At 46.5% G+C, this 26,534-nt stretch overlaps 1 protein-coding gene across 18 annotated transcripts in view; it reads right to left on the bottom strand.

Moving 5' to 3' along the window:
• PTPRF (protein tyrosine phosphatase, receptor type F) overlaps positions 1–26,534 on the bottom strand; it is a 241,396-nt gene that overhangs the window by 95,866 nt on the left and 118,996 nt on the right. For 10 of the 18 annotated variants that reach the window (XM_027900375.1, XM_027900379.1, XM_027900376.1 and 7 more), the window contains 2 exons: positions 8,291–8,479; positions 1,453–1,470 (listed from right to left, as the gene is read on the bottom strand). In XM_027900375.1, the coding sequence (XP_027756176.1) occupies positions 1,453–1,470; positions 8,291–8,479 (207 nt within the window). The remainder of the gene's footprint in view (positions 1–1,452; positions 1,471–8,290; positions 8,480–26,534) is intronic. The other 8 variants (XM_027900377.1, XM_027900380.1, XM_027900384.1 and 5 more) reach the window with 1 other exon arrangement.

Here is a 26,534-nt window from a genome sequence, read left to right as displayed (position 1 = left end):
TGCTGAGTCACTAATGTCATCAGATAGGGTGGGCATGCAGGGAGGGCCTTGGGATGGCTGCACGCTCAGCCGGGGCTCAGAGCGTTCGGCTACTTAGCATTCCATCTGTCATTTCGTTTTAGGATTCGTGGCAGAAATGGGAGATGGAAGAAATGGTTTTAAGGAGCTTGCAACATCACAGCTGTCAATCTCCAGCGTTCCAAAGGGAGGAATGACAGATTTATAAGCCCATTCATATAAAAATAAGGTTTGCAGTCTTTTTTCCCTGACCCAGATTTGCTACAGAGGCAACTTAATGCAAATACGTATCAAACGGCAATTCACATTTACTCTAAAATCCCTTAACAGGAGCTGAAAACATTAACCCCCAGCAACAGAACCAGTTCCAAGAGTCAGATTATTAACTTCCAGCAGTGATTCAGGGAAAAGGGGGAGGAAAAGGGAGAAGGAGGAAAACTGAACAAACGAGGTCATGTTGATTTACAGGTAGTAGTCATTCTGTCGAGAAATCCAGAGGTCAATCAAGAGGGGTAACCAAAATCACAAGAGAATTCAGAGGGGCCTTAGATTATAAAACACTGATTAACACGCTAAAGTTAATCTAAAGGGACAGCTCTGAGTGTTTAGGCTACAAAAAAACCCCAACACTCCAATTGGAAAGTCATTACTGGTGCATACAGGCTGCGAAAAGTAGCCGGGACTGAATGTGCACCAGGCTGGGCTGGGCTGTCAAACCAGGGGTGGGTTTAATTAATGAAGGCTTAAACAGCCAGATGTCCTTCTGATTCATCTATTTAAAACAAATCTTTGTGCTGCAAAGCAACACCGGCGCATCCAGCTCAGAGAGGGGGGCCTGGGGCAGTGGTTCTCCACTCTGCCGCCACATTAGAGGGTTAGTACACTTGAAAAATAAAACATGAGGAACACAAACAAAGGTGCTCCTTATCCCAGAGTCACATTTGTGCAACCTTTCAAGAATTTTTCTCCTTCTGATGAGAGTTTAGTGCCCATCAGCACCAGAGAAGAATTCGACTGTTCTCTTGTGAAAATGTTACCTCCATGCACTTACACCAAAGCAATCCATCTAAAACCCCCGAGACACAAGACCTCAGAGGCCACAGCTGTGTGGGAAGCTCAGAGACTTGCAGGAGCTGCAGGAGACGTCAGCTCTCCTGTGGTGGAGGCCTGGGACCGTTTTCCAAACTTTCGCAAACTTTCCGCTGAATAACCCCCTTTCAACAGCGCAGAATTGCAATGGATGAGTCCACAAGAAACCACGCTAAAAACCCAACCAAAATAAACACACCAGTGGGAGAGTGCAGATGAGCGAGAGCGCTGGCAGAGTTAGGGCTGAGAGTAAAAGCTGGAGATGAGAAACACCGGAGGAGAAGGGACAAGGCAGACAGAGGATGGAGTGACGTGACAACTGGAGGCACATTTCAGCATTCTTACCTCTGATCGGTGTACCACCTGGTGAGGTAATTTGAATGCAAATAAGATTAGAGAGAAGCATTAGTACAAAGAGGAAAGGAAGAAAATCATAACTAAAAAAAAGCAGAAAGTTGTTTTGTTTTGTTTTTTTTTTAAAGCTAGAACTTGTATTAGCGCGACAGGAATAAACAAAAAGAAACTGATGTGCAATAAAAGTCAGAGTGACACTCTCAGGGGGTTAGTAAAGCTCATCGCTTCCAGGAGTGCAGCATCCAGCCCTGCATCCTGCCCTTGAAGCCCCACCCTCACGATCAGGGGCAGAACCTAAGCTGCCCAGGTGGCACTGGTGGTTGCCCTCGCCGCTTGCATTCACCCACACCCCTGTGTTCAAGCAGCTGAGATGGAGGACACTCGGGGAGGATGGTGCAGTGCCCCTTCATTCCTCATCCAGAGCAAGGAGAGTGTGTCCTGGGGGCTGTGTGACCGTGGAGTGGGCTGGGCAGGAGGGGTGGAAAGCGCATGGCTGCGGGCACTAAGTGCAATTTTGCTCCGAGGTTAGAATGACCAGTGGGACAAAATCCGCTCACTTAAAGACATTAAACTAAGGGGAGAGTATAATAAATCAGTTTTGAATCATTCTCCACATTCCCATAACCCTTGCATCAAGTTCCCTCCGGCAAAGAAATTGGTGTCACGCAGAATTAACTTTCCATACAGAAATATTTCGAAATGAAGTAGGTTCTGGTAATGCAGCAGTGGCATGCTAGCCAGACCTCTGCTCTTCCTGCCTAATTTGGATGTTAGCTGGAGAAAGGAATCCCTACCCTCTTTATAAGGCACTGAAGATAATTTTACATGCTGTAATGAAGAGTATCTTATAAGGAGGGCTTCTCTGGGAGCGAGATTAAATTATCCTGCTGCAACAATCTATAAAGGTTCATTTTTATGAGGTCAGTGTATTTAGCAAGTGGAGAATCCACTGGTCACTGTCTTGAGTTCGGTGCACAATCAATACCAAAGCATGATGGAGAAGCTCCAGCTGGGTAAATTTGCAGGGAACCCTTCTAATCCCCACTTTTGTCCCCTTGGTCTTAATTTGCACATATGAAGGCTGTTAGTATAAGGGAGAGATTCATGCAGATTGAATCTGTAGGCAGTTCATGGTATGTGTTGGTTTTATGCAGATTTGTAGGATCTGAATACCAAGCACTTACCAAAGAAAACTGAGGAGTTTAAACAGACAGAAAAACAGGGTTAAACAGGACACAGTGTGTCAAATCATGTTCAGTGTATTGATTAATAAATACCAGTATGCATACAAGAGTGTCGTGTATCTCAGATTTACAGCTCATTCCATTATCCACAACAATGATCACCCAATGGCAAAGAAAGACAGAAAAGAATTTCTGTAAATACAAAGAAGGCATATTTTAAGCACATTTAACTTGCCTCTTAAAAAGTAATTACAATATTTATACTTATTCCTTTTTCTTTCCTAACTACCCTTCCTTTAGGCAGAGTCCTTTTTTGAAGCAGGAACAGCAATTCAAACTACTCATTTTAGCATTTTTCTCTGCCAAGATGACATTACCCCATTTTAACTTTATGTCTTGTTATATTTTCTGACGTTTTCTATCCACAGATGACTGAAGCATCAGGAAAAATCTTTCAGTGACTGAAGTCGTGGGTAATCTCACTCTTACAATAATAAATCTGCTGCTTGCTTATCTATCTTAGTAACTACTGCTACCCTTGACAGAACAGTTATACCCAGAGATACTTGCATGAAATAGCACAGCCATGGAAAACAGGGTTATTTCTCTTTGCCTCTTTGGAAAGTTTGCCAAGTGATTATTTTTGTTCTCTTTGGTCTAGGGCCTTCCCCCTCTGGGGTATTGTGTGTCCCCCGCCCCGTCCCTTCCACGATTTTCAGAGTTAAGAAAAGCATCCCACAGTGTGTCACCTCCCCTGGGAACAGTGCAATGACTTTGAGCACAAGCCCAAGGGGCAGAAAACAGGACTTCCTTTTCTCTCTCATCTGGCTGAAATAGGCTTTGTTGCTCTGTCCCAAAACAGAAAAGATTTGCAGCAAATCTTCAAATCTGCTCCCTGTAGAGGCCAAACCTTTTCTCTAGTACACAATTGTCTACATAGAGCTCTGAGAAGCAGATTTCCCAAAATGTTAAGTGTGGTCAGCTCACTTTTTCACGTGTTGAATCCCAAACTTCCTGGCTTACCAAATGCAAGCCAACCCCTGTGGGAGCAACACGCTGTATTTAGAGCAGTGTTTGTTCAGGGTCTCTCTCACCTTTGCAAAGTTAAGACATTCCCTCTTCACTCAGAGGACACCATTACAGAGAGCACACAAGGCTTTTCTGGTGCACCCCAAATTTCCTCATCCAGAAGGAATGTCCTCCCCAGCACATGACAATCCATCTCTGGCTTTTGTCCTTTCGGGGTGTCCCTCAGAGGTACAAAATCACAGCACAGAGTGCCCACATAAGAGAGTCCATCAAGTGATGGAGGTGTCATCACTCAAACTGGTTACTGAGGCCAGCTTGTGCCCTGTGACCGCCAGGCTGCTTTATGCAAAGGGCACCCCAAGATCAAACTTCAAACCCAATTCCTTGAGTTTGAATTGTCTGAAAACTCTCATAAGGAAGTTTATTTCACCTTCATGATAACAGACACAGAGTTAACACCCCATACATTCACCTCAGCCAGGAATGAGCACTGACCCTGACATCCTCTGGGTACTGGAAGCACAGTCAGGCGCCCCAAAGCAAGGCAAACCAGAAGATGATACACAGGAAAATCCCCACAGGGTCATTTGCGTCAGTATTTCCCAGGGTGGAGAAGTTGAAGAAGGGACTTCACTCTGATGACAAACTTACCACAGACTTACCAACATACCACTTCCTTGTAGGAACCTAAACCACCAAAAAAAAAATCACTGCAACATCAACAGAGAAACCAAGGCTCTTGCTGGCTGCAGCTGAGCACCAGGGGCAGTGCAACACTGAATCCCAGAGAACTCTGACAGTGCTTTCAGCTACTTCCTAACATAGAAGTGAAAGCACTTCTCTCTTAATACTTTCCTGGCAGTTAATTGCCTGAAAGCCACACTAGGGTCTAGGACACGGTACCTTAACTCAGTTAATTGATGGTGATTAAAGGAGAATGATCCTTTTTGTAACACCAAGTTCTTTATTAAATGCAAGGTAATGCTTCCTGAATTTTCGGTGTCTCCTTACGTGGCAAAGGCATCTGTATGTTAACATTCAGAATAGTTACTCTGATTTGACATTTTGCTCGTAAGTTTTCTGAAGAGCAAGGTGGAAGAGCAGTTCTTCACCTATTAAACTCACTGGACACATTCAAGAGCTCTGAGAGTATGAATTCCATCTGAGTTGCTTTGAAGTCCCCAGGAGCTTGTGACCCAAGAATCTTCACAGAGGAACTGTGAAGCACCAGCACATCTGATCTACAGTGGGAGAGTTTCCACCACATCATTAACTGATTTTAAAACGTGGTCAGATGTGCAGCACTGACCCTTTGCTGCCAGAACTCATACGGTGTATCACCTGCAATACTACCGTGTCTCAACAGTTATAAAATCAGTTCAGCCAAACAGGTTTTGAATGAGTTAGCATGCTGGGGAGGTTTCCCAGCCCAGAGCTGGCCTTAGATTGTGTGTCACCCTCAGGGAGAACAGGGAGTTGTCCTGAGTCACTGCACTTGCAGAGAAGCAACCTCTCCACAAGAGGTGGGAAGCATCAGCAAGATGAGCAAGGGAGAATTTGGCTACAACCAGCATGAGTCAGAGACCTTGCTTCTGCCTTGATCTGTGATAACAGAGATGAAACTCTGTATTTATTTGTGCTCCCATCTCTAGAACTATAAACCCAACATTTATTGGCAAAACTCCCCAAGGGCTGGACTTAAAAAAGAATTAAGCTTTACTCAGGAGGAAAGATCTATGTATTGGTGAGGAGGAGTCAAAAAAAGCCCTCTGAATTTAAAGAGCTATGCTAACTGTCAGAAGGTACAATAAAAAAAAATGCATACACACCCATACAGATATAATTAGTAAATGAGGGATGGATTTATAAACTATGCATTTGCTCTTGACAAAGACACCAATCCTCTGGGTTTAGTTAAAACAGCCTAAGATGACGGCTTGGATGTCTTAAGCCACAAACTCTAGTACCTTGACAGATGAACAGAACTCTAAAAACTGATGTTTAGAGTGCCCTTAGGGACATGATCTGAGTGCATGCAAGTTCAAAGACCTGCCTGCAGTCCCCAAAGCATTGCCAGCCCACATGACTGTGACTGTCAGAAGAGAGCACCTCTCCCAAACATGCTGCTTCTTTACCTGTAGCTATTTATTCCACACCAGGAGCCTGAAAAACAAACTCATCCCTCCAACCCCCTCTATAAGTCAGACTCCAAAGCTGCTTTGACCTTCATGACCTTCATTTTGTACATCTGAATACTAATATATTATGTACTCATTGAAGGTCAGACACTCAATATACACAATACTGGGTTCACAATGTGCTGGAGCTATTTTAACTATATTACATCTGTCTGGTTTTTATTGGGTTTTAATTAAATGAAATTAAATGAGCGTATATTTAGATTGAGATAGCATAAACTGACATTCATGCAGATATGCCAGGCCGACTGTAAGATACGATCTTAATGGAGCAGAGACTTTGCAAACTATTAAACTCTCCCATTTAATGAGGTATCTATTTAAATACTCTTTTCTTTGAAAAACAACAACTCTGCCCCGCTATGGCGTAGTGCTGCAGAGCTCAATTAGCACCTTGCAGAATGAATCAGAAACCACCCAACCCATCACAGAGCTCACACAGGGTGACTGCAGTCACGTTAAGTGGGACTCGGGTACTTCAAAGAGCAGGCCCCACTTTATGTCCACTACAAACACAGGAAAAAGTCACAAATGCAAGGCAAGGGTTGAACCTCTGGCCCACGAGGAGATGTCGGCTTCGTGCTCTTCCCTCATGCCACGGTGGAGCAAAGCCTTGGCAAATCCTGGCGTTGTACCATCAGGTCCCTGAAAACAAAACCTCCAACTCACATTTGGAAGTCTCCTGCGCTGAACTGCGGAAACCTCCCCTTACTGCATTAGAGAGCTAATCAATTCCTTTTGTGAGTCTGAGGATGTGTGCTGCTCATTGATTTCTAAAAGGTTCCCTTGACACCTCCCTTGGTAATTACTGTGTCTTCAGCAAGCAGCCAGCTCCAGAGTCTGAATCCCAAGTGAAATATTCAATTGAGATGTTGCTCGAGAACAGCGAATAGGAATCAAACCCTGGACCCTGTGACAGGGTTTACTAGTTTGTTTTTAAACTTTCTATCTCACTAAACTTGCGAAGCAGCTGGTAGAGAGGCAGCCAAGTGCCTGTGAAAAGGAGGCTGGAGAACACACAGCGAGTGCATCAGAGGCTGCCTTGCTGCTCATTTATGGTAATTTCTGATGCTGATTTAGTCAGCTATGAAGTGAAACACACCCATGTGCGCTCTCCTATTGCTGCTTCCTAAAGCTTCTCAGAATAATTAACAAGTGTGATATTTTCTTTCAGCACAAACAGATCAAGATTAAACCATGTTGTGGGGGAGATGAGCTAAAGGTCACTGGGAAATTTCATAAGCTATAAATGCATTAGTATAATTAGCACTCACTGGTACATCAAGGTGGGATCAGGAGTGTCAGGCTGGGTTCTATTTTTGATGAGAGTGATGTCTCATTATACAAACCTACTTCTTACCATCCAGGCATCATCAGATGTAAGCAGAGGGCTCCGGCTATGGGGAGATGTGTCAAGACATTCACCTTGCTAGGAAGAAGATGGTGTTGTCCTGACAGCAGCACTCATAACAAAGGACTTTGGAGTGCCCAGAGATACATCGTGGCCAGGCAAGGCAGTCTGTCTCTTTTTTGACCAAAGCTGTTCCAGCTCTTTTCCCTTCTGTACTTTCTGTAGGGTACTGGGGGCTTTTTTCCCCCTAGACTAAAGCTGCTGTGTAGTGGTGCTGTGGATTGTTAAATAGCCACTCTAATTCGTGCTGGGGAGCTCCACTTCACCAGTGAATAAAGCAATGTTTTATTTTCTTTAATTCTCTAATGGGCCTCACAGTCCTGGGAGATTGAACAGTCCAGCAGAAGAACAAGAGTTCCTTGCTAAAATGAGTGCATTCTTAGCCACCCACCAGAACTAACTGTCAGTATTCCAAAAGGTAATATGGGGCTTGTCAAACCAAAGAATTTAAAAGAAACGGTATATTTCAAAACTGCGTCCACCTTCCTTTGAAATCCGGAGAATTGCTGCTTTTTGGATTTTTCTTTATTCTCGTGGTGTCCCATAGCAAGGATGATAATGAGCTCAACAGAAAGCAGAGCCCTGTCTTGCAGAGCCTATGTAAGGAGTGAAGTTGCCTATGACCACTGACTGTAAAATCTCAACCAGTATCTCGTTATCCTGATGTGCACTGTGTTCCTATTAAAAATACCTGAGTTGGTAGTGAAATCTGAGCCTACCAAGGATTTGGGGCAATGTCAAGACGGTCTACCGAAGAAGAAATCCAGGTGATGCTCCAAAAGGCATGTCCACTCTAGTGTCTCCTTCTAAGAAGCCACGATACCCCTGCCAGAGAGGATCAGCTCCAAAAAATCGTTCTCGCATTGTGAAAGAAACAAGCTCAAAGCACATTGACATCTGGGTTCAGAATCGCATTTCAGGGAAATTAAAAATAACAGCAGCGTGTAAAGAGAGGAGGGAGGAAGAGCGAGGGAGGCTGGGAAGGCTTACTTGCTTTGCCACCTTACCCGAGCGGAGCTGCTTGATCCTTCCGTTGCTGGTCGCGGTGTCGACGGGCAGGAAGTCCTTAAACCAGGAGATTTCGGGATCGGGGTTGCCGCTGGCGGCACAGAGCATTGTGGCCGTGCGGGCCTTCTCCACCACCTTCAGCTGAGGGCCCATGTCGATGGTTGGGAAGCCAGCTGGGAGGTGGTCTTCTGCAGGAGGGGAAAAACACACAAGGTTAAAGAGGAACAAGCGGGGCGCAGTTGCAAGCGACAGCAGTGCCACGGCGCAGCATCTGTGCCTCTGCTGGAAAAAAAGGCAGCCTGACTTCCCTGCTGAGAAGGTTATCAAGCCCTCAGAGCACATTAGGCTCTATAATGAGCATTCATTACACCAATAGAAGCTTCCACTAAATTTAACTCCATTTAAATCAATTGCCTTGGGAAACGTCCATAATTTTCATTGATACGTAAGCTCCATCTATTGTTGTTAATAATTCAGTAAAAGCAGGTATCTGCCTTTTTGCGGGAGGACTGAGTTGAAGATAACAGACAAACACAAAGCCAAATAGTTCGAGGCATCTTGAAACACAACAACCAAACAATAAAACCCCTTAGAAAGAGTCCAGAGAGGCCCTTTTTTTTTTTTTTTTTGTGGACTAGGAACATTCTGTCACACTGGTAGGATAGGCTGTAAATCTCTTCCCTCATGCCCCCAAATCTGATTCAGAGGGCTTTTAGAAACTAATGAATGTAAAGCTAACGAGTCGCGCTCCGCTCGTGAGTGGCCTGGCCAGAGCGTGCCGTGGAAAGCTCCTGGAGCATTTTCTGGGCTGTAGAGAGCAACACTGGTGCACGAGAAATGGCCAGGGCACGCTCTGGCACGTCTAACTGCAACACCTCGAAACGAAGCACCCCCCTAACTGCTAAAAACCCATTCATACAGCGGGTAGGAAAACAGTTAATTGGGTTTGCTGCTGCTGCACAGCACGCTCAGGTAGGCTGGGTGGAATACATCAGGCAGCCTTCACTGATAAGCCAAGGCATGCTCCAACATCGTCATTCAATAGCAGCTGCAGAACTGAGCTCATTTATTCATTCTGTGGCAAGATGTACTGTACTCTGCTAAGCCTGAACTGCAATCAAAAGGACATACTTTCGCTGAAAAAAAAAGAACTTGGAGAACATTAAGAAGCTTTTAAAGCACCAGAAACTCAATTATTTTTCACTACGTTTCTTTTTTTCCCCGTTTTAAGGGAACTTAAGTAAACCTTCTTCTTCGTCAAACTCAGCTCTGCAAGGCTCGCAGCTCACTGCAGTGTTTAAACAAACAAGACCTCAGCATCTTCCCCGGTCCCAGAGGAGTCTGAACTTGCTGCAATCTGATTTTTCTCGCTATCACTGCACATCTGGAACCGTACCCCTCACTCCTCACAGGAAGGTACTACGGATAGGCCACCTCAGGTGCTTCCTTCTACCTGTACTGCCACACCTGCAGCACAAACACAGTCAGTGGTGGGCTAATCTTACATATTTCTCCCCAAGATCTCAAGAGAATTTCCAAGACCCTTGACTTGGTTGCAAATCAAGACTCTGTAGCACAAGGCAGAATCTGCTGAACACAAAAAAATGCCTGGGAATCTTTGTTTAAAATGACAGTGACTATGAAGCATTCAAGGTTTTCTACAGGAAAAAGGGTTCCTGATGTTTATTAAAAGCACAAACTGTATTTTGTGTCCCAGACTGGCCTCCTGAGAAACCTCTCTCATCGTGAGCAAATATAAATGGATTTTTTTTTTTTTTAATGAAAGGTACCACAAAAACTAGTTCTTTTAATATTTGCTCTCCATTGATTTTCAAAGACAAAAGGTACATAGAGCTTAACTGGAAGACAGCAGCGCCAGCATTCAATAGCAAGCAACAGAAGCACTCAATACTGAGCAACCACAATGAATACTCCTACAAGGCTGAAAAGACACAAAAGAAGGGTACACACAGAAGTACAACACGGTATAGGACTGAAAAGCAAAGGAAGATACATAGGAAAAGCAGTAAACAATGGTAGTCCCCTGGATTGAGGCCAAGTTTGCCTAAAGAGCAGCACCTTGCTATTTAGGGTATTGAAAGCAGATGTTTACTCTGGCAAGGCTGAAACCCTGAAGTGATCTAATCTAATCACCATGATTACCACTGACAGTCTCTTCTGGTTTGTACAAGATTTTACAAAGAATGCACACTGAGCTAAGTATCACCCAGTTAACTCCGTCCAAAGTCTGTGTGTGGAGGCTTAGCACACACAGCCAGAACCTGAGACCAGCAAGAAATCTCTTCCTGCCTGCAGTGATCCTTGGCCCACAGACACCAGAGAGATCAGAGAGTGCTTCACAGTGTCTGATCCACAGGTACACGGTGCCTGCCGCACTGAAGTGACTGTTCAATCAAAATTAGCAGCTTGTGATGAGTCACAGACCAGCAGGAATTACACGATCTAACCTCGACTTCACTGAGTACAACGGAGACGCTGATTACAAACACCCAGCAGCAGCAGAGCCACCTCTGCTGAACTAGAACTCTTAGCTCAAGCCTTTTCTAGACCCTGAAGTTACATTAAGGTGCTGCTCCCCATACCATCCACCCCCTGCAAGTCCAAACCATTACGGAGCCCAGTTGAGAGTGCTGGGCACTTGATGACCCTCAGCACCCCGACCCCACACCGAGCTGGGCTCAGACAAGCACACGCAGGCACACAAGGCTCATGCGTTCTTCTCCCTCTTAACTGCACACAAGCCCCAAAATTATCGTGACAAATGACAATAGTAGAGATATAATGCATCCCCTGGAGCCAGAGACACTGCAGGTTTTCTCGGCTAGCACTGGTACTGGTACAGCCCAGTTTTCATGGATGGCTGGAGCTTGAAACCACCAAAACTCCAGCAAGCAGCACTGGCATGCCTGAATCTACCAAAGCACACAGGCAGCAAGGACTTGCTTGATCTCTTGTCAATCAAATGTGGAGGCAGCAGTGGTGTTTAGGAGCAGCAGTTCAAGGTCGCGTCGGTGTGTGATGAGACGCCAGGGGAAATCTGACAGCCGGTCTCTGATGACACCTCAGACACCAGAGTTCACCTCATGTTAGTTCTGGAGTGGTTCAGGGGACATGCACTGGGACAAGGTCAGCTCATGGGGAGGACAAGCACCTTCTCCAGAGGTGGTCCAAGGGTCTCAGGTGGCTGTACCATCATGAGAGATGGGGGAACCTCAACTACTTCAGATCTCCCCCGTATGGTGTGGCTCTGGCAGCCCCCCAAAAAACCCTCCTGGAAAAGAGCGGCTTTGGAGAAAACCCGAGCTGGTCACACCGCAGAGCACAGCCCAGAACAAGCCCACGCCTGCCCTGCCAGCAACAGTCCTGCAGAGATAACGGGGCTGGGTTCCAGCCTGGCTTGGCGCTGCTGACTTCACTGGGAGGGCCAGGGATGCCTCCGTGCTCAAACACTACAGGCGACGTTGGGAGTTCAGAGCTGCTCTTGCCTTGCCTTCCCCTCAGGCAAAAGTCTAATCTAGGTCTAATTATGAGGCTCAGTCATGTCTCCTTTCAGCCCTTGTTAGCTGTTGTGCTAACTTGTCTGCACAAGGAGCTCGTCAGGAATGGCCAAATCCCTATTCCACCCAATATGTGGATTCTCTTATTCCAGAAAATGAGTTTGTCAGCACTTGGTTTTATTCAAGTAGAGCCAGTAGTGCCTTCAATGCACATTAGAACAGGCTATGAATCTGCTTTTAAGTGCACACCATCTAAACCAGTTTTTCTTTCCTGCTTTCAGGGACTTTCAGAAGGTAAGGCACTAGGTTAGAGCGAGCAAAATCCAGGCACAACAGGAATTTTTCGGGCACTGAAAGCTCTAATTCCCTCCATGGACTACAGCAGCAACGGCAGAAATGACAGAGAGGAAAGCAGGAAAAGAGGAGAGAAGCAGGAGGAAAGGAGAGGGAAACAGCAGGGGAGAAAAAAAAAACCAAACGAGTGGGTTTTTGCAGTTACAAACTGAAACCTGGAAAACCCTCAGCCAGGCTGAGGTCTTGCTAGGAGCAGTCACCAAGGAGCCAGGAATGTCCCTCTGGCATCTAGTGTGACAGCATGGGCATAGGATATCTCCTGCTCACTTGACAGCTCCCTTTGCTAATCTTTCCGAGGTGACAGAAATCTAACCCCTGCTCTCACACAGCTCTTTTGTGCCACACATTTCCCCCACCTTTAAGGGAAAAGCGAAGGTAAGAAACCTTTCCCACAGCGCCAAACTGGAGCACTGAGACCTCCTTCAGAGCAGCTGCAATTACCTGGCTTGTTTTTCCAGCTCCCCAGAAAACTACCTTCCTCGAGGATGCTGCCATGAGACACGTACCCCTTGGTGTGTCCTTATTTTCTGCATCTCTCCAAATATCAGGTGATGGTAAGGGACAGGGAGGCAGTTGCAATTTACATCTTAAAAGGAGCCCGGATCAGCCCCAGCGTGGAATGGTGTGTGGATAACAGCTGCTTACAGAAAAGGCCTGCAGAGGAGTCTGTGGTGAGCACAGCTGTTGACAGCTGAATCCTGCAGGATTTACCCCCAGGATTTCGCTCAAAACTTGTAATCTTTCACAGAACAGAGAAGTTGGATATCAGGTTCCTACCAGCACGAACACTGTGCAGCACTCACGGGTCCCGCAGCCAAGCAATTGTGTTCTGGGGGTCGTATCCTGACTTGGCACCTGTAAACCTTCCCCCTAACACCGTGAATTTCCTCTGTGCCAACACAGGAAATGGTATTTTAGAAATGATAGTGCAAACTGTAAACACATTTATGGGAGTTATTTGTCACATTCTTCTTCCCATAAAAGCCAGGCCTGCTTACTATCATGAGTCCAATTGCTCAGGCTGCTGGGGGAGACAAAAAAAAAAAAAAAAAGATACCAAATATAATTTGGAAATGGCAAAAAGTAGCTTTTCCATACATTACAGCTACAGCTGCGAGGTTAAATCTTTTACAATCTATCAAAACCACTGCCCCAATGGAAGGGGTGTTCTCAACTCAAGTTGAGAATCTCATTTCAAGTGAGATATTTGGCCTTATCCCCACACAGGGCTGGAAATGGCTTATCTGGGCCACTGGCTGCCGCCAGCCCACATCAGCTGAGGAACTTCCAGCCCAACATCCATTTTAGGGTCTTGGGAGGGATGATTAAAACACAGAGCTGCTTTGTTTTCAATTCTGCCAGCTATCTGAAATCACTCAGGAGTGCGTGGCGCTAGGGACAAGTCAGGAAATGGATTGAGGGCAGAGAGATCTCTGATAAATGTGTTTGACTGTGGTCAGCACAGCACAGGAGCAGGATACACAAACCAAAAGCTATTTCACATGTTCCACAGCCATTTGGTGGGGCAGGCTGGAATCTCATCCAGGTGGGGCAGGCTGGAATCTCATCCAGTTCTCGTCACCAGGGCTGAACAGATCCTGCTCAGAGTCAGGGGTTTGGTGCACTATAACACAGCAAGTTGCAAGGGTAACCCTTGTCTACTGACAGACTCGTATTGGGTGGATCAATGGAATTACTTTGCAAATTCTACAAGCTTCTAAATCTCCCTTTTGAGGCACTGAAATACATTAGCAAACACAAAATTATCGGTGCAAGGACAATGGGCCCGGGCAGTCGGCAATATTAACTAAGGAAAGATGCAAGCCAGTAACATTGCAAGCACACCACGAAGCAGGACATCTGTTTGCTGAATAAACAGCTCTGATTCCTTCAAGCACAGGTTACACAGCATGGCTATTCAATTACTGCAAGACAATCAAAAGCAGCCGAGCAATCCGGCGGCCCAGGAGAACGGGCATCGCCTCACACGACCAGAAAAACCCCGACACCGCTCTGTTCGGCTTCAACCGAAGCTGCACAACGAGCGTTTCATCAGCCATTTTGAGGCGATGCTCTCTTTCCACATCCTCCTCCTCCTCCACGCAGAAGTCCCCCAGGAGGTGCAACCACAAATGTTATCCAAATTCACGGTCTCCAAAGGCTGCCCGGTGCTGGGGAGCGGCGGGAGGAGCGCATTTGAGTGCGATCCCTGCCCGAGCCAAGTCTCCTGCAGGCTAATGAACATCCCTGTCGACACTGGCACCGCCTCGCAATGGCCTGAGGAAAAGGTGGGGCAGCGAAACCAACCTGTTTCAAAGGCAGCAAACTCTTTAATTACTGGTTTTGGTAAGTCGGGAACGGTTTCAGGCAGGCAGAAAACACAGTCATCTATTGATGACAAGGCTTTTAATGACAAATCTGCTGGCTCTGTATGACATCATGCCAGCGTGACATGCCGAAGCCGCTCACTGAAAAGGGGGAGAAGGGTGCAGATGAATGGGTGGGTGTGGAAACGAGCTCCAGAAGGACTTCTCTGTGTCACGGCGTAACCACATGAATTACTGCACAAGAGCTTACAGTAAACAAAGAATTTGCTATCTCTCAGAAAGATCACAGCAGCAGCAAAACAGTTCACAAAAGCAAGAATCTGAGTCAGTTGAAAACAAAGAAAGTACTGTAAGGAAAATTCAAGAAAATACGAGACTAGACAAGGCAGAAGAGGATAAACTGTCAGGCAGATTCCTGCTCCAGGGGCTCACAGCGTGGGAGCTCAGGGGACCTGCTTGCTCCAGAGGCTGTGAGTCCAAAAAACACCCGAGGGAGACAGGGTTACTTTTCGAGAGCCAGAAGGGCGCTGCTAACCTTGTCCTTTCATGGCTGGACAGCAATTATCTCCATTTACAAGCCCTGACACCTTCTCAGTAGCGCAGCTGGTCACTCCCAAGCACCCCTGCACCTCGGAGGGGAGCAGGATGGCTTTGCAGAGGCGAGTGTTCCCAGGAGCAGGCAAGACAAAGCGGCGCCTCCCAGCTCACTCTGATGAGGGATCAGGCTGTGCTCCTGCCAAGTCCCTGTGCTGCTTCTCTCCCTGCTCCCCCAAGCTCGGTGACAAGCTAACACAGCCACTGCAGCAACCTGTCACCTCCCAGGGCTGAGCACCCTGCATCTGCCATGCACTCCCTCCCACCCAGGGGCAACCTGGGTGCTCCAAGCTCGAGGGGACACTGCACCCCAATGGGATGAAACAAATTGTTTCTCCCAGTCCTTAGAGGTCCTGCAGTCGCCCAAACAACTTTCCTACAGGCCTCACAATGCCTCTTGATCTGCCCCAAGGAACTGGTTGGGACAAAGGATGATGCCACAGATGCCGGAAAATAGGAAATTTCCATTAGGAAACACTTCATCTATCCCTTTGAGAAGCCCTGCAGCATGTCACTACCAAAACCCTCCAGGATACACCACACACAGCCACATATCAGCCATAGCTACCTTTAAGCTTCTCACAGGGCAGCTAACCCAGCCCAGATTCAGGCTGGGACACAGCACAAAGCCTCAGCTCTACAGGCACTGGCAAGGCAACAGTTGTCACTCTGCAGCATGTGGCTGTCCCTTAAGGACAGCCCAAGGGAAGGAATGAGAAAAGACCCTCTGGGGATAAAGTTCCACCCACTACTACCATGGCCTTGCACTCCTCTGGTTCGGGGTCTTCATATGCACTGCAAGATCTCCTGAGATGGCTGAGCCTACCCACAGCTTCAGAGGGGAACAGGCAATTCCTTGTTGGGTGAGGGGAAAAAAAATAAAATTTACTTTTTTATTTTTTTTCTCCCTCAAAATTACAGCACAATTTCAAGTAGGTAAAAATAAGAGTTTTGCGGGTCATATCCAACAGCTGATAAATAAGGCTAGGCTCTTTCAGAAAACTATTACAAAAAAGAGTCATCAGCTGGAAGTATGCATTGAAAGACCTCACAAAAGTTCTTCAAACACATGAATTCAGAAGGGTTTTGCAGCCAGCTATTAAGACTCCATAGTAAAGGAACAGTAAAAGACGACCATGCTGTGCTTTCAGGCAGGACTGTGCCATTTGTTGGTACCAGCTGTTGAGTATAACTGCCTCTAGAACTGTTTTCAAACCACTGTTGCTTTTTAATATTTTATACAAGAAATACGACATAACTGCTCCTACTGCACGTTTCCTCGCGACAGAACATAAAAACACACTCCTGCTAAAACACACCCCAAACTTCAATCTTTTCAAGGAAAAGCATGGAAACAGCTCTTACTTGTATTCCAAGTCGTTTGTTAATCCGCTGCATTTTTCATACTACCTGTACTGATGTGAGATGTTATTAGCATAGAGATTTTAATTTTTAAGATGTGCAATCAATAATGCATTACCATATGCCATTAAATCCAACGTGTGGTTAAATTAATGGAGCATTTGACTTTTGATCCATGTATGTTTGGTTGCAGTTCAGTGCAGGAAAAAGTGCATGAGAACAGAGTTAACCTGACAGCAGAGCTCTCCCACGCTTTCTAACACCGAGTTTCAGATTAAAGCGAAGCATTCCTGTTGCCGCTCAGCTGGAATACTAAATCTGTTCATTTCCACTTCACAGGCCAGAATGCAAGATTTTTGGTCACTTCACTCCTGCTGGAAGGGGTAGATCGTGCTAAAATCCGATTCCTGTTCAGCTTCTGCAGCCTGTCTGCATCACTGTCAATCCAGTGGTTTCTCCTCCTGGGGGGAACACTGCAGCCTGTCAAAGCATCACTGGCCAGCAAGTCTCAAGCAAAAACTTTAATTAGGGGCAGGAAAAACTTGTATGTTTTAATAAAATACTCTGCTGAAAAAGCCTTTTTTTTCCCCCCAGCAATTGTTCCAATATGGAAAAGAAAAAAAACATTGTCTTTCCTCTCATCCAAGCTACTGAAAAACGAAGGTATTCAGACAACATGGATGAATAATGACTGTTGACTTTTTAAGGAGAAAAACACTTGACTCTTACCTTTCACCCTGCCCAAAATCCCCAAAGCAAAACCCTTGAGGGACCAGGCGACTGGAAGTTGGCAAACAACGGGGAGACTTGAGGGCACCCTCAGTCAGGTTGCAGACCACACCAAGGTGGGCAGGAGTGTCAATCTGCTGGAGGGCAGGAAGGTTCTGCAGAGGGATCTGGACAGGTTGGATTGCTGGGCCAGGGACAACGGTCTGAGGATCAGCAAGGCCAAGTGCCAGGTCCTGCACTTGGGTCACAACAATCCCCACAGGCTTGGGGGCAGAGCGGCTGGAAAGCTGCCCAGCTTGGAAATTGAAACTTAAAAGTCGTACTGGGGAGGAGCTGGAGAGTCGTTAGATAAAGCACAAAAATGTTCTACTTCTGGCATTCCCAACCAGCCAGTGCTTCTGAAGGAAAATGAGGATTCCCCCTGCCCCCACAGGATGTCCCCCTGAAACACCTTTTTTGTTCTCATCTCAAAGACTCAACTGAAACCTTTGGAATCAACCTCCAAAACTGCCAAGCTATGGGATGGAGCTGCTCTGTGATGCCGTGAGAGTTTGAATCCCAAAGCCTGCAATCAAGGTGTGTGGGTGTGGGAAAGGAGGATGAACACAATTCTTACAAAAACAAGGCTCCTCTGCAGCAACAGCCGAAAAGTTCTAGTCCTGGTGCTCGACAGCCTGCTCTCCTACCTCCCCATATTGTCTTCTCCCTCACTCTATGCCTTCACTCCAGCACCATCCTTTCCTGACACTATCAATTAAATCTCATGCACGTGGCTGTGTCTGCCATTTCCTTAATTGCAGCAAACTGTGTTTTGAGCAAATGCTCAGAAATCACATAAAAATATTTTTAATAGTTAGCAAAAACGGTACATAGAACCAGTCCCAGTAAAGACCAATATAGTAAAACACAAGTTACAGTCTAAGGTATTATTTCTTTACAGTATTCAGAAAGAGAATAACCTTTAAAAAACTTCAGAAAATATTCACATATTGACATCAGGTAGCTCTGTGACCGTGAAAGCTTCACACACACCTTTTTTTCAGAGAAGTTCTATTTTCAAATGAAGCAATTAATGTGAAGTTTCAGTGCCCTTGTTCTACCCACAGCCAGCTCAGGCACAGAGGGTCTGCTGGCATGGAAATCACTCGAGAATTTGTAAGAGTGGCTTTAATTTAATCTGAACGCCAGACAGATCAGCGATACGGCAAATCACTGCTTTCCCTTCAGAAGTTTTAAAATACTCTATCCAAGAAAACATCTTGACAACAGCGAGAAACTAACTTTATTTACTTGGCGGGGGAGTGACTTTTTTTTTAATAGAGGGGAAAACACAGCAAGCCTTGACCAGAGTCAGGGACAGATACATCCTCTTACTATTTGTTTTATGTCTTATGTTAAGCCATCGCTTTCTAGAAGATCCATTAATCGCACTGGCTCCAACATCACTTTAGACGGAGACTCTGGTTACCTTAACAGTCCTTCAGAGACAGTGGGATGTAGAAAGGCCCCCAGCAAGCCAATGCCTACATGCAAACACAAGTGAGACACTGTGTTGCCAGACAAGTGATGGTTTTTAATGCTGGGGATGATGTAATTGCTCAGAGTTTAACAGAGGACACACTCTTCGTTTTACAGATAGCAAGTGTTGCAGAGGCTCAATATCCTATTTACTGCTTTGCCACAACACCCATCTTTTCAGAAGGATGTGCAATAAAAGGAGTGGCTGACAATTTCAGCCAAGGCTTTAAACAAATCCCCAGTGCGGGCCCTCATGAATTAAAGAGCACGCAACAGATAAATGGAAAGCTGGCAGAGAAACCACATCAAGACCAAGTGGATAAAAAAAAAAAAATGGCATCTCTCGGCTCCTGTGGTGCTCAAATCTTAATATAACCAAATACAGGAAATCAGCTGAAATTCCTTTGCTGTTCAGGGAAAATGCATTCCCTAACTTCAGACATATTTGCCATTAGTTGAAGGTTCATTTTATCAAATGACTACTACAGAAATTGTGGGTTTCCCCACCCCTTTTCCCTGGCAAATGAGGAGGGCTGCACAGTTTGGTGGCATGGGATTCCTTCTTCCCAGGTGGAAGGGTGTGTTTTTTCTAAATATGGTCCCCACCTTTCTGCCAAAAATATTGCAACTGTCAGAAGCAGACCAAGAAAGCTAAACAGACACCTGGATTTGGCAAGCTTTGGTTTCACTGTGCTGGAAAATTAATTTAAGGAAAGCTTTAAAAATGTTTTTCCCTTTCTTGAAAATGGGAGGATTGTTGGCCTTGAAGTCTTAAGGAAGATCTACTATTTTTCCCCTGAAATATAAGTCTAGCTTTCTCTGGGAAGATCCCTGCCCTAGCTCCCCTAACTAATGGCTGCAAGAAGCAGTCTCCACAGTAGCTGCTGAGGTTTCCTTAACGCTTATTCTTTTCCAAATGGGAAATCACAGAAGGGGGTGGGGAGGAGGCAGCCACCGTGGACTTTCCAGGGTCTACTCATGCAATAAAGTCAAGGTTCAGGATAAACAGAATTGAGAACAGCTATAAAGGGAGGTTGTGCTCTTGCCCTGTCCAAGTATTGTTTCATTCCTGACTGACTGGCAGGCAGCATTTGACAGACAGGGGGCTAAAGCTCCGTGGGGTTGCAGGTCTCTGAAAACGATTACAGGGGAATTGAGTGCATAAATTGGTTTGTCTCCCTTGCTCTGAACCATCTCTCCTTCTGCCCCTCACATACACACACACGGCTACGACTGTTCTGCCCACATTTCCTTGGAACCCTGAGATGTTTGCACTGAGAGCTTTACAGTAAGGGTGATGTTACTGTGCTTTCCATTTCCTGGTGCTCACGAAGCAGCCGGCCCCTGCTGTGGATGGGACGTGGCACCCCTGCCCCGCGCTGCAGGCACGTGCAGGGGGAGCTGGCTGGCCGTGGCCGAGCAGTCCCTCATAACTTTCCCACGTTTTCAGCACGGAGGTGTTGCATCTGGAGCCACGCAGTCGCAGGATGTGCTTTTGCTGCTTCTGCAACTCAGGAAACGGCTGCCACATCTTTCTGTAACCCGGCTCAGGTTAAACCAGATTTTCCGGTACAGATAACAATTGCACTATTTACATTTCATACACCTAGAAGGGCAGACACCCTGGCTTTGCTGGAGCAGATGTCTCAGAAGGAAGCTCAAAGACTAAAAAAGCATGTAAAAGCCACAGCCGCCTCTCTGACCTGCTCCAGCACGGCCCAGGTGATTTTTTTTTCTGCACGGACTGCCCGAGCAGCTGACACGCACCGAGCTGCTCACTGCAAGGTGTCAGAAACGATAAAGCAGTAGCAGGGTTTTGATTTACTGCTGGGCAAACACCGCCTGGCAGTGACCACACACGGAGAGGTCAGGCAGGGCTGTCCTTTATTAGCATGTCAGCCATCGCCGTGCTAACACGCTTGTGGATTAGACTCCCGAAGTTGGGTACGCGGGCATGCCTGGGTGTAACTAATTGGAAATAGGCCCTGAATTCCTAATAACCTAAGTTATGGTCCCTGGGATTTATGCCAAATTAAAGACAATTAATTCTCCTCTCTTGATTATTACACACCTTAATAGCTCTGTCCTTGAGTCAGTTCCATCCTTGATGTGCAGAGCCCTTTAGCTCACTCTCTAAAATTTGATGTGCATGAAGAACAGTTAATAAGAAAGTTCTGAATCAAACCCGAGTTACTGTATCAAAATCTCTCATGTTTTACAACAGCGAAAAACACAATTGGATTCAAAGCCTACCTCAGATCCTAGATTATAAAGGCATTTGCTGCATAGCCTCTGCACTATGGTCTTTAGAGGCCTTAAACAATTCCATGTTTCCCTTTAAGATGTTCTTTTAAAATACCACACAGCAGAATATACAGATAATCAGGACTGTTTTCATTAAATGATTTCAGTGAAGTTCACTGGCTTTATTTGATATACAAAAGACTATTTAACCTTCTCCCAAGACACTCCACTGATGTAATTACAAGCAAGAGATGAGGCACGGCTCTCCCGGCTGTAACACTACCAGGAAAGAAAACTTTCTGCTAAGCAGAGGCCGCTCTAAGACTTTCCTAGAGGATGCAAGAGGCAGGTACCTCCTTGCAGATTAGAATACTGTGAATCCTTATTTCCCCAGCTCACTATAGAGTGTGCAGGCCACTGGTGTTAGGACAATTCATCCAGAGGAAAAGCGCTGGCACTCCTGTCTTAGGCATCCCTCATGCACTAAATAAACAAGAGCATGTGTCCCTTTTCAGAGCATCAACAACAAACACTGAGCAGAGCACACTCTACTGAGGCCCTGAAGACACAGAATGTGATTTTCAGAGCTGATGGGGCTCCAACATCAAGAGTGCCTGGGACTCAAAGGGGACACCCTTACCAAGGACTGAAGTGGAACTGGTTGAATGTCAGCTGCTCACTTTAACTGAGCTGACAACCAACACAAAATGCCAGGACAAGACACCCTGCACAACGAGTCTTTGATGTTGGAGATGATCACGGGGGCCTCAGACTCCTTGGGAAAACCTCATCTTTTCTTTCCAGACTAGACCCATGACCTGCCTGAGGGAAAATAAAGCAGGTCCTCATCCTATCTGTGGAAAACCAACACAAGTCCCAGTCTTCTCCAGACGACACTCAGCTCCCCGTGACCAGACCCGTGGCTCAGCAGCTGGAGGAAGATCTCATGGGTTTCTCTCGGGGGTTGAAATGGCAGGGAAACCACAGAGACCTCTGCAATCTGAGCTGCCTGCTCCTGAGGCTTTCACACCGCAGCTGGGGCCCCCTGGCAGACAGACAGACAGTCAGCTGCTGGGATTTGCACCACATCTCCCCAAGAGCAGACCCGAGGCAGATCTCTGCAGAGCCCGTACAGAGGAAATCATTCCTTGTGACAAAGCAGGAAGGAAATGTCCCAGAGCCATGAATGTTGCCACGTGAGAGCTGAAAAGCCAAGTTGCATATTGCCTGTTGAGTGCTTGACCTAAGGCTAACATGACTCTCCAAAGTCTTTCATTCCCTGGGTTTCTCTTCCTTCTCTCTTTCTGCTCAGCGATGGATCCAATTCCACACCTTGTGACTGAAAGGTGCACCCCAAAAGAATGGAAAGAGCTGGGGAGAGGAAATATCTAAGGCAAAGTGAGGCAGGGAGAACGAGAAAGCTCCCTCCCCCCAACTTGTAGCTCACGAACAACCCTGGTCTGCTACAGAATGGCAAATAAACACAAGTCTGCCTTCCCACACGTGCAGGCAGCAAGCAAAATCAGAAAAATAAATGAAGCAAATGAAGATAAAATTTTCATTTGGTACCATGAGGCAACATTATACTGGATAGCCCGCAATTTTTTTTTTCAGAGGGATCAGAGAGCCCTTGGATTAAAACATCTGAGAAACCCTGGACTGGGAAATAGGGTCCTACCTAAGCTGGGCCACCACAGGCACAAGTTTAGGACTCAGACCTTGACATACTGCGCATAAAGGTTGATTCTCCCCTGCAAACCACCTGCAAACAGAGTAACAGCATCATCTTACATTTTACACTGAGAATAGAAATTAAATTAGCAAGTAGATTTTGATCATGGAATGACCTTTAAAAATGACTGAGGGAAGAAAACATTGGCCACCGTTATTTGCTCTGACACAGATCCTTCCTGCAGACAGCTTTGTGTGCAAAATATTATTGCTAATTTTATTTCACATTTTCAAACTGCTTTCAAGAATCTAAGATGACTCTTATTTTCTCTCTTTTTTTTTTTTTTTTCCCCAGACAAGCCTTGCTGTCTTCTTTTTTCACCTAAGCACAAATTGGGAAAAGTGCTGCAGCTGAACTTAAAGAAACCTGGACAATTTTATGATGTTTAATAACATTTGCAGCTATAAAGGCTAAAAACACTAAGGGTAATGAAATCTCATGCTCTGGTGCTTAAGGTAGCCTCTTTCTCTTGTCCCACATGCTGACACCTGTTTCCCCGTGGAAACACTTCATGCTAGTGTGGGAAGGAGAAAACATATCCTCCTTGGAGACACCCAGAGGGGTTGGCTATGGCTGGAGGTCAGTCTTGGGAGTCACAGCCAGCCAGACTCAGGGTGAGCTGCCATGCCCTGCCATCGCCTCTCACTCAGCTGTATTTATGACTGCCATCAGCCCACTAACAATTGCAGCATTCGTTGCACAAATCTTTACGAGTTTTCCAAATGAAAGTGGGCTTTTCTCCCTTCCTGGCTTAAGCACGTTCATGGAAAGACTGCCAAAAACTGCACCTGGTTTACGGCTTCAACAACAACATTTCTTCTTGGCGCTCTCATCGTACCTCGCTTCTTCCTCGCTTACATAAAACTGCAGAGATTATGCAGAATTCATGTCTGCCTTGTGACAAGCTCTTTTAAAAGTCAATGCCATTTAGAATCTGCTTTGACCTTGCATTTAGACAGACATAATATCATGTACAACTCCATCCTGCACACAAACTCCCTTATTCACGCATCAAGAAAGATGAGGGCTCTGACTGCTAATGCCTTCTTCTCTTTGCATGCAAGCCAGATTTGCCTAAATCTTAAATTAGGGCAAGCTTGCACTTTTGAAATTTGGCTACCCCTCAAGGTAGCACCCTTTGCTTTACTTTAACAACTCTCCCCCCCCCCAAATTGCCACTGTGATCCCCATGCTGTAGACCATGAACCATTTGTTAGCATCATCTCTAAGCCATTTCATCATTGCAAAGGTTTCAGACATTGGATGGCTGTTCACTTAACTGTTTTGCCTTACATATCTGACATTTTAAGTAGTCAGGCCTGAACTATCCCAGTTATAAGGGATGCCACACAGAACAAGATGACAGTCAGGTTGTACCAGATGAGCCAACAGTCCTTTATGAATCAACAAACATCTCAGCACAGATCTGAAGTTCCAGCAGTTTTCCCACTTCCCATATACCCAGTTTCAGTTTTCTGTGATTGCATTTTTGTTCCCCTGCCTAACTGCATCTAGCCCAAATCTCTTCACTCTATTGGCCCTATATCTATCTCCACAATCCAGTTCTGTCGGGCATGCCAGTGTGATTCACCTTTGCTGGGCTGTCTCTCAGGCACATATTCCTGCCTTCTGAAACAATCCTGCTCCGAAGGACCACTATTTCATCTGGCTTTGCACCTTTCTGGACTAGTCTTTCTAGCTATTTACTCACTTACTTAACAGCATCTACATCAAATACCACCAGCATGTAATGAAAAAAAAGCATAAAAAAATATTGTCCAGTCCCAACCATCTGCCTGTAGAGTTCACTATTCCTACAACCCTCTCGTTACTGCCTGTATTTTAGTCAACAAACCAAGGACTGAAATCTCATATACTGTCAGTACCTCAACTGACAGGAAACACAAAGTTTCCACATCTGTGCAAAGAGGCAGGGAGCAGCCCAGAGGGATGTGTCTCAAGCTGTTCAAGTGGCCCTGAGGCTGTGGGGATGGAGAGCTGCCACGTTCCCATTTGCCAACGTCAGGAAGGGCTGGAGCCCTTTGGTGGAGCGCAGAACACAACTTTTTACAGCACCTGGAACTAAACAGGGTGTAAAGAAAAGCACAAGCAGGCAGGGAGAAATTAATTGCTTTGGAGGGTGTGGGGCCATGCCTGGGAGGAGAGTGCATGCTCCACAGCTCTCAGGGGTCAGGGGGGTCCCCATGCTGTGATAAAAAAAAAATAAAAATCTGCTCTTCCCAGCGCGGAGCGGGGAGGTGGGAAACACCACTCTGAATGCTCAGAGCGGGTTGCAACAGGTTGTGGCTCTGGTGGGACAGGTTTGTCAGCACTGCCTGACCTGCCCTCCCTGACAGATACCCGCAGGCTGATCTCCTCAGCAGGTGGAGGTGTGGAGGTCTGGGTAATCGAGTTGGTCCTCCCACCCCTGCACGCCCCGGGGGCTGAGGAGATCAGCAGAGCCAACCAGCTGCAGCACGACAGACACAACCACAACCAGGTGGCTGCCGGCACTTTGTCTTGCCCAGGTTTGTATAAAAATGAGGCTAAGAGGCTGAATGATGAGCACCACTTGTCAAGCCGACCTGCAGAGCGTGCCGCACCCCCCTTGCCGTGGGACGGAGGCGCTGGAGGCTCCCTTTGCGATCCCGCCCGCTGCCGCTCTGCCAGGAAGCCCTTCCTCGTAAACTTGCCCATTTGCAAGCCACACGCAGCACGAGGCATCGCTGCAAACTCATAATTAAATTCATTACTCCCCACAATTTTAAGCCATTCTTCAAATAATTACAGTAATTTGATAAGCAGGAATCACATAAACCTGCTGCAGCTTTATCTCTCCCATTTGCTGTCTGAAGGAAAATGTGAGTAATTAGTCGGATGATAACAGACCCGGGTTATGCAAGCAAAACAAAATTAATATGATCCTTACTCAAGAAACCCCAAAATAAAACGAAACCGATGACTCCTTTAGGCAGCGTGGGGCGGGAGCGAGGGGAACAGCAGCAGCCAAAGGGAGCAGGAGGATGGCAAGGCTGCACTGGCCACGCTCCCCACGCTGCTGCGCAGGCGGGATGCTCCCGGGAGCCACCGACCCGCAGCTCTTGCTCCTCTCTCCCAGGAAAGTCACGTCAGGTAACCTTGGCAACTCCAAGGCAGGGGAGGCGGGAGGCGAAAGCTTCCTGCAATATTCACGGGACCATGACAGAACATTCATTAGCGCTCTAATGTCATGAGGAATCAGCAGCCTGGGCGGCCGTGCCGCCCCACTCTGCTCCTCACCTTGTTTATGAGGTTCCTGACCTTTCCTGCTACGAAAAGCAGCGAGTTGGCAAACTGCAGCTCGCGGCGCGCTGAGGCACGGGGAGGACGGAGCAGCGAAAAATTCACACCCGCTGACTTCTCCGGTGTGCTCGAGCTCACAAATCAAGAACCAGGGAATGCACAACATGCACCATTCTCCCACGGGCCCGGGCTATCCTTTGGGCTCACTCACCTCCCAGGCTGCTCAGGCAAATCCACCACAAAGCCTGCAAATGCCAGGGACCCACCACGATGTGCCCACAATGACCGTGCCAGCATCCTGTTTTGCAGCGGGGGGCAAATAAAGATAAAAAGAGGTGGGACTGGAGGCTATGGATGTGATTAGCACAGACCCCAAACTCCCTGGGTGCACTGGGTCCTGCTCAGTCCACACAACTGCAAATTGAGAGTCAGAGATGGTAGAAGTCCTCTCTGAGCCACCACAGGCTCTCTGAACCCTACCAGACAACATCAGGTGACTAAAGAGTTAACAAATGCAGAAGGGCCAGGGATGAGTTTCACTGGAGATAAGGAAACATGGACTATACACTAGGCTGAAATAGAA

Source organism: Empidonax traillii, unplaced genomic scaffold, assembly GCF_003031625.1.
Source record: "Empidonax traillii isolate 1590-97213 ecotype Southwest subspecies unplaced genomic scaffold, ASM303162v1 scaffold720:size321207, whole genome shotgun sequence".
Classification (NCBI taxonomy): Eukaryota; Metazoa; Chordata; class Aves; order Passeriformes; family Tyrannidae; genus Empidonax; species Empidonax traillii.
This window is presented reverse-complemented; position numbering and strand designations above follow the sequence as displayed.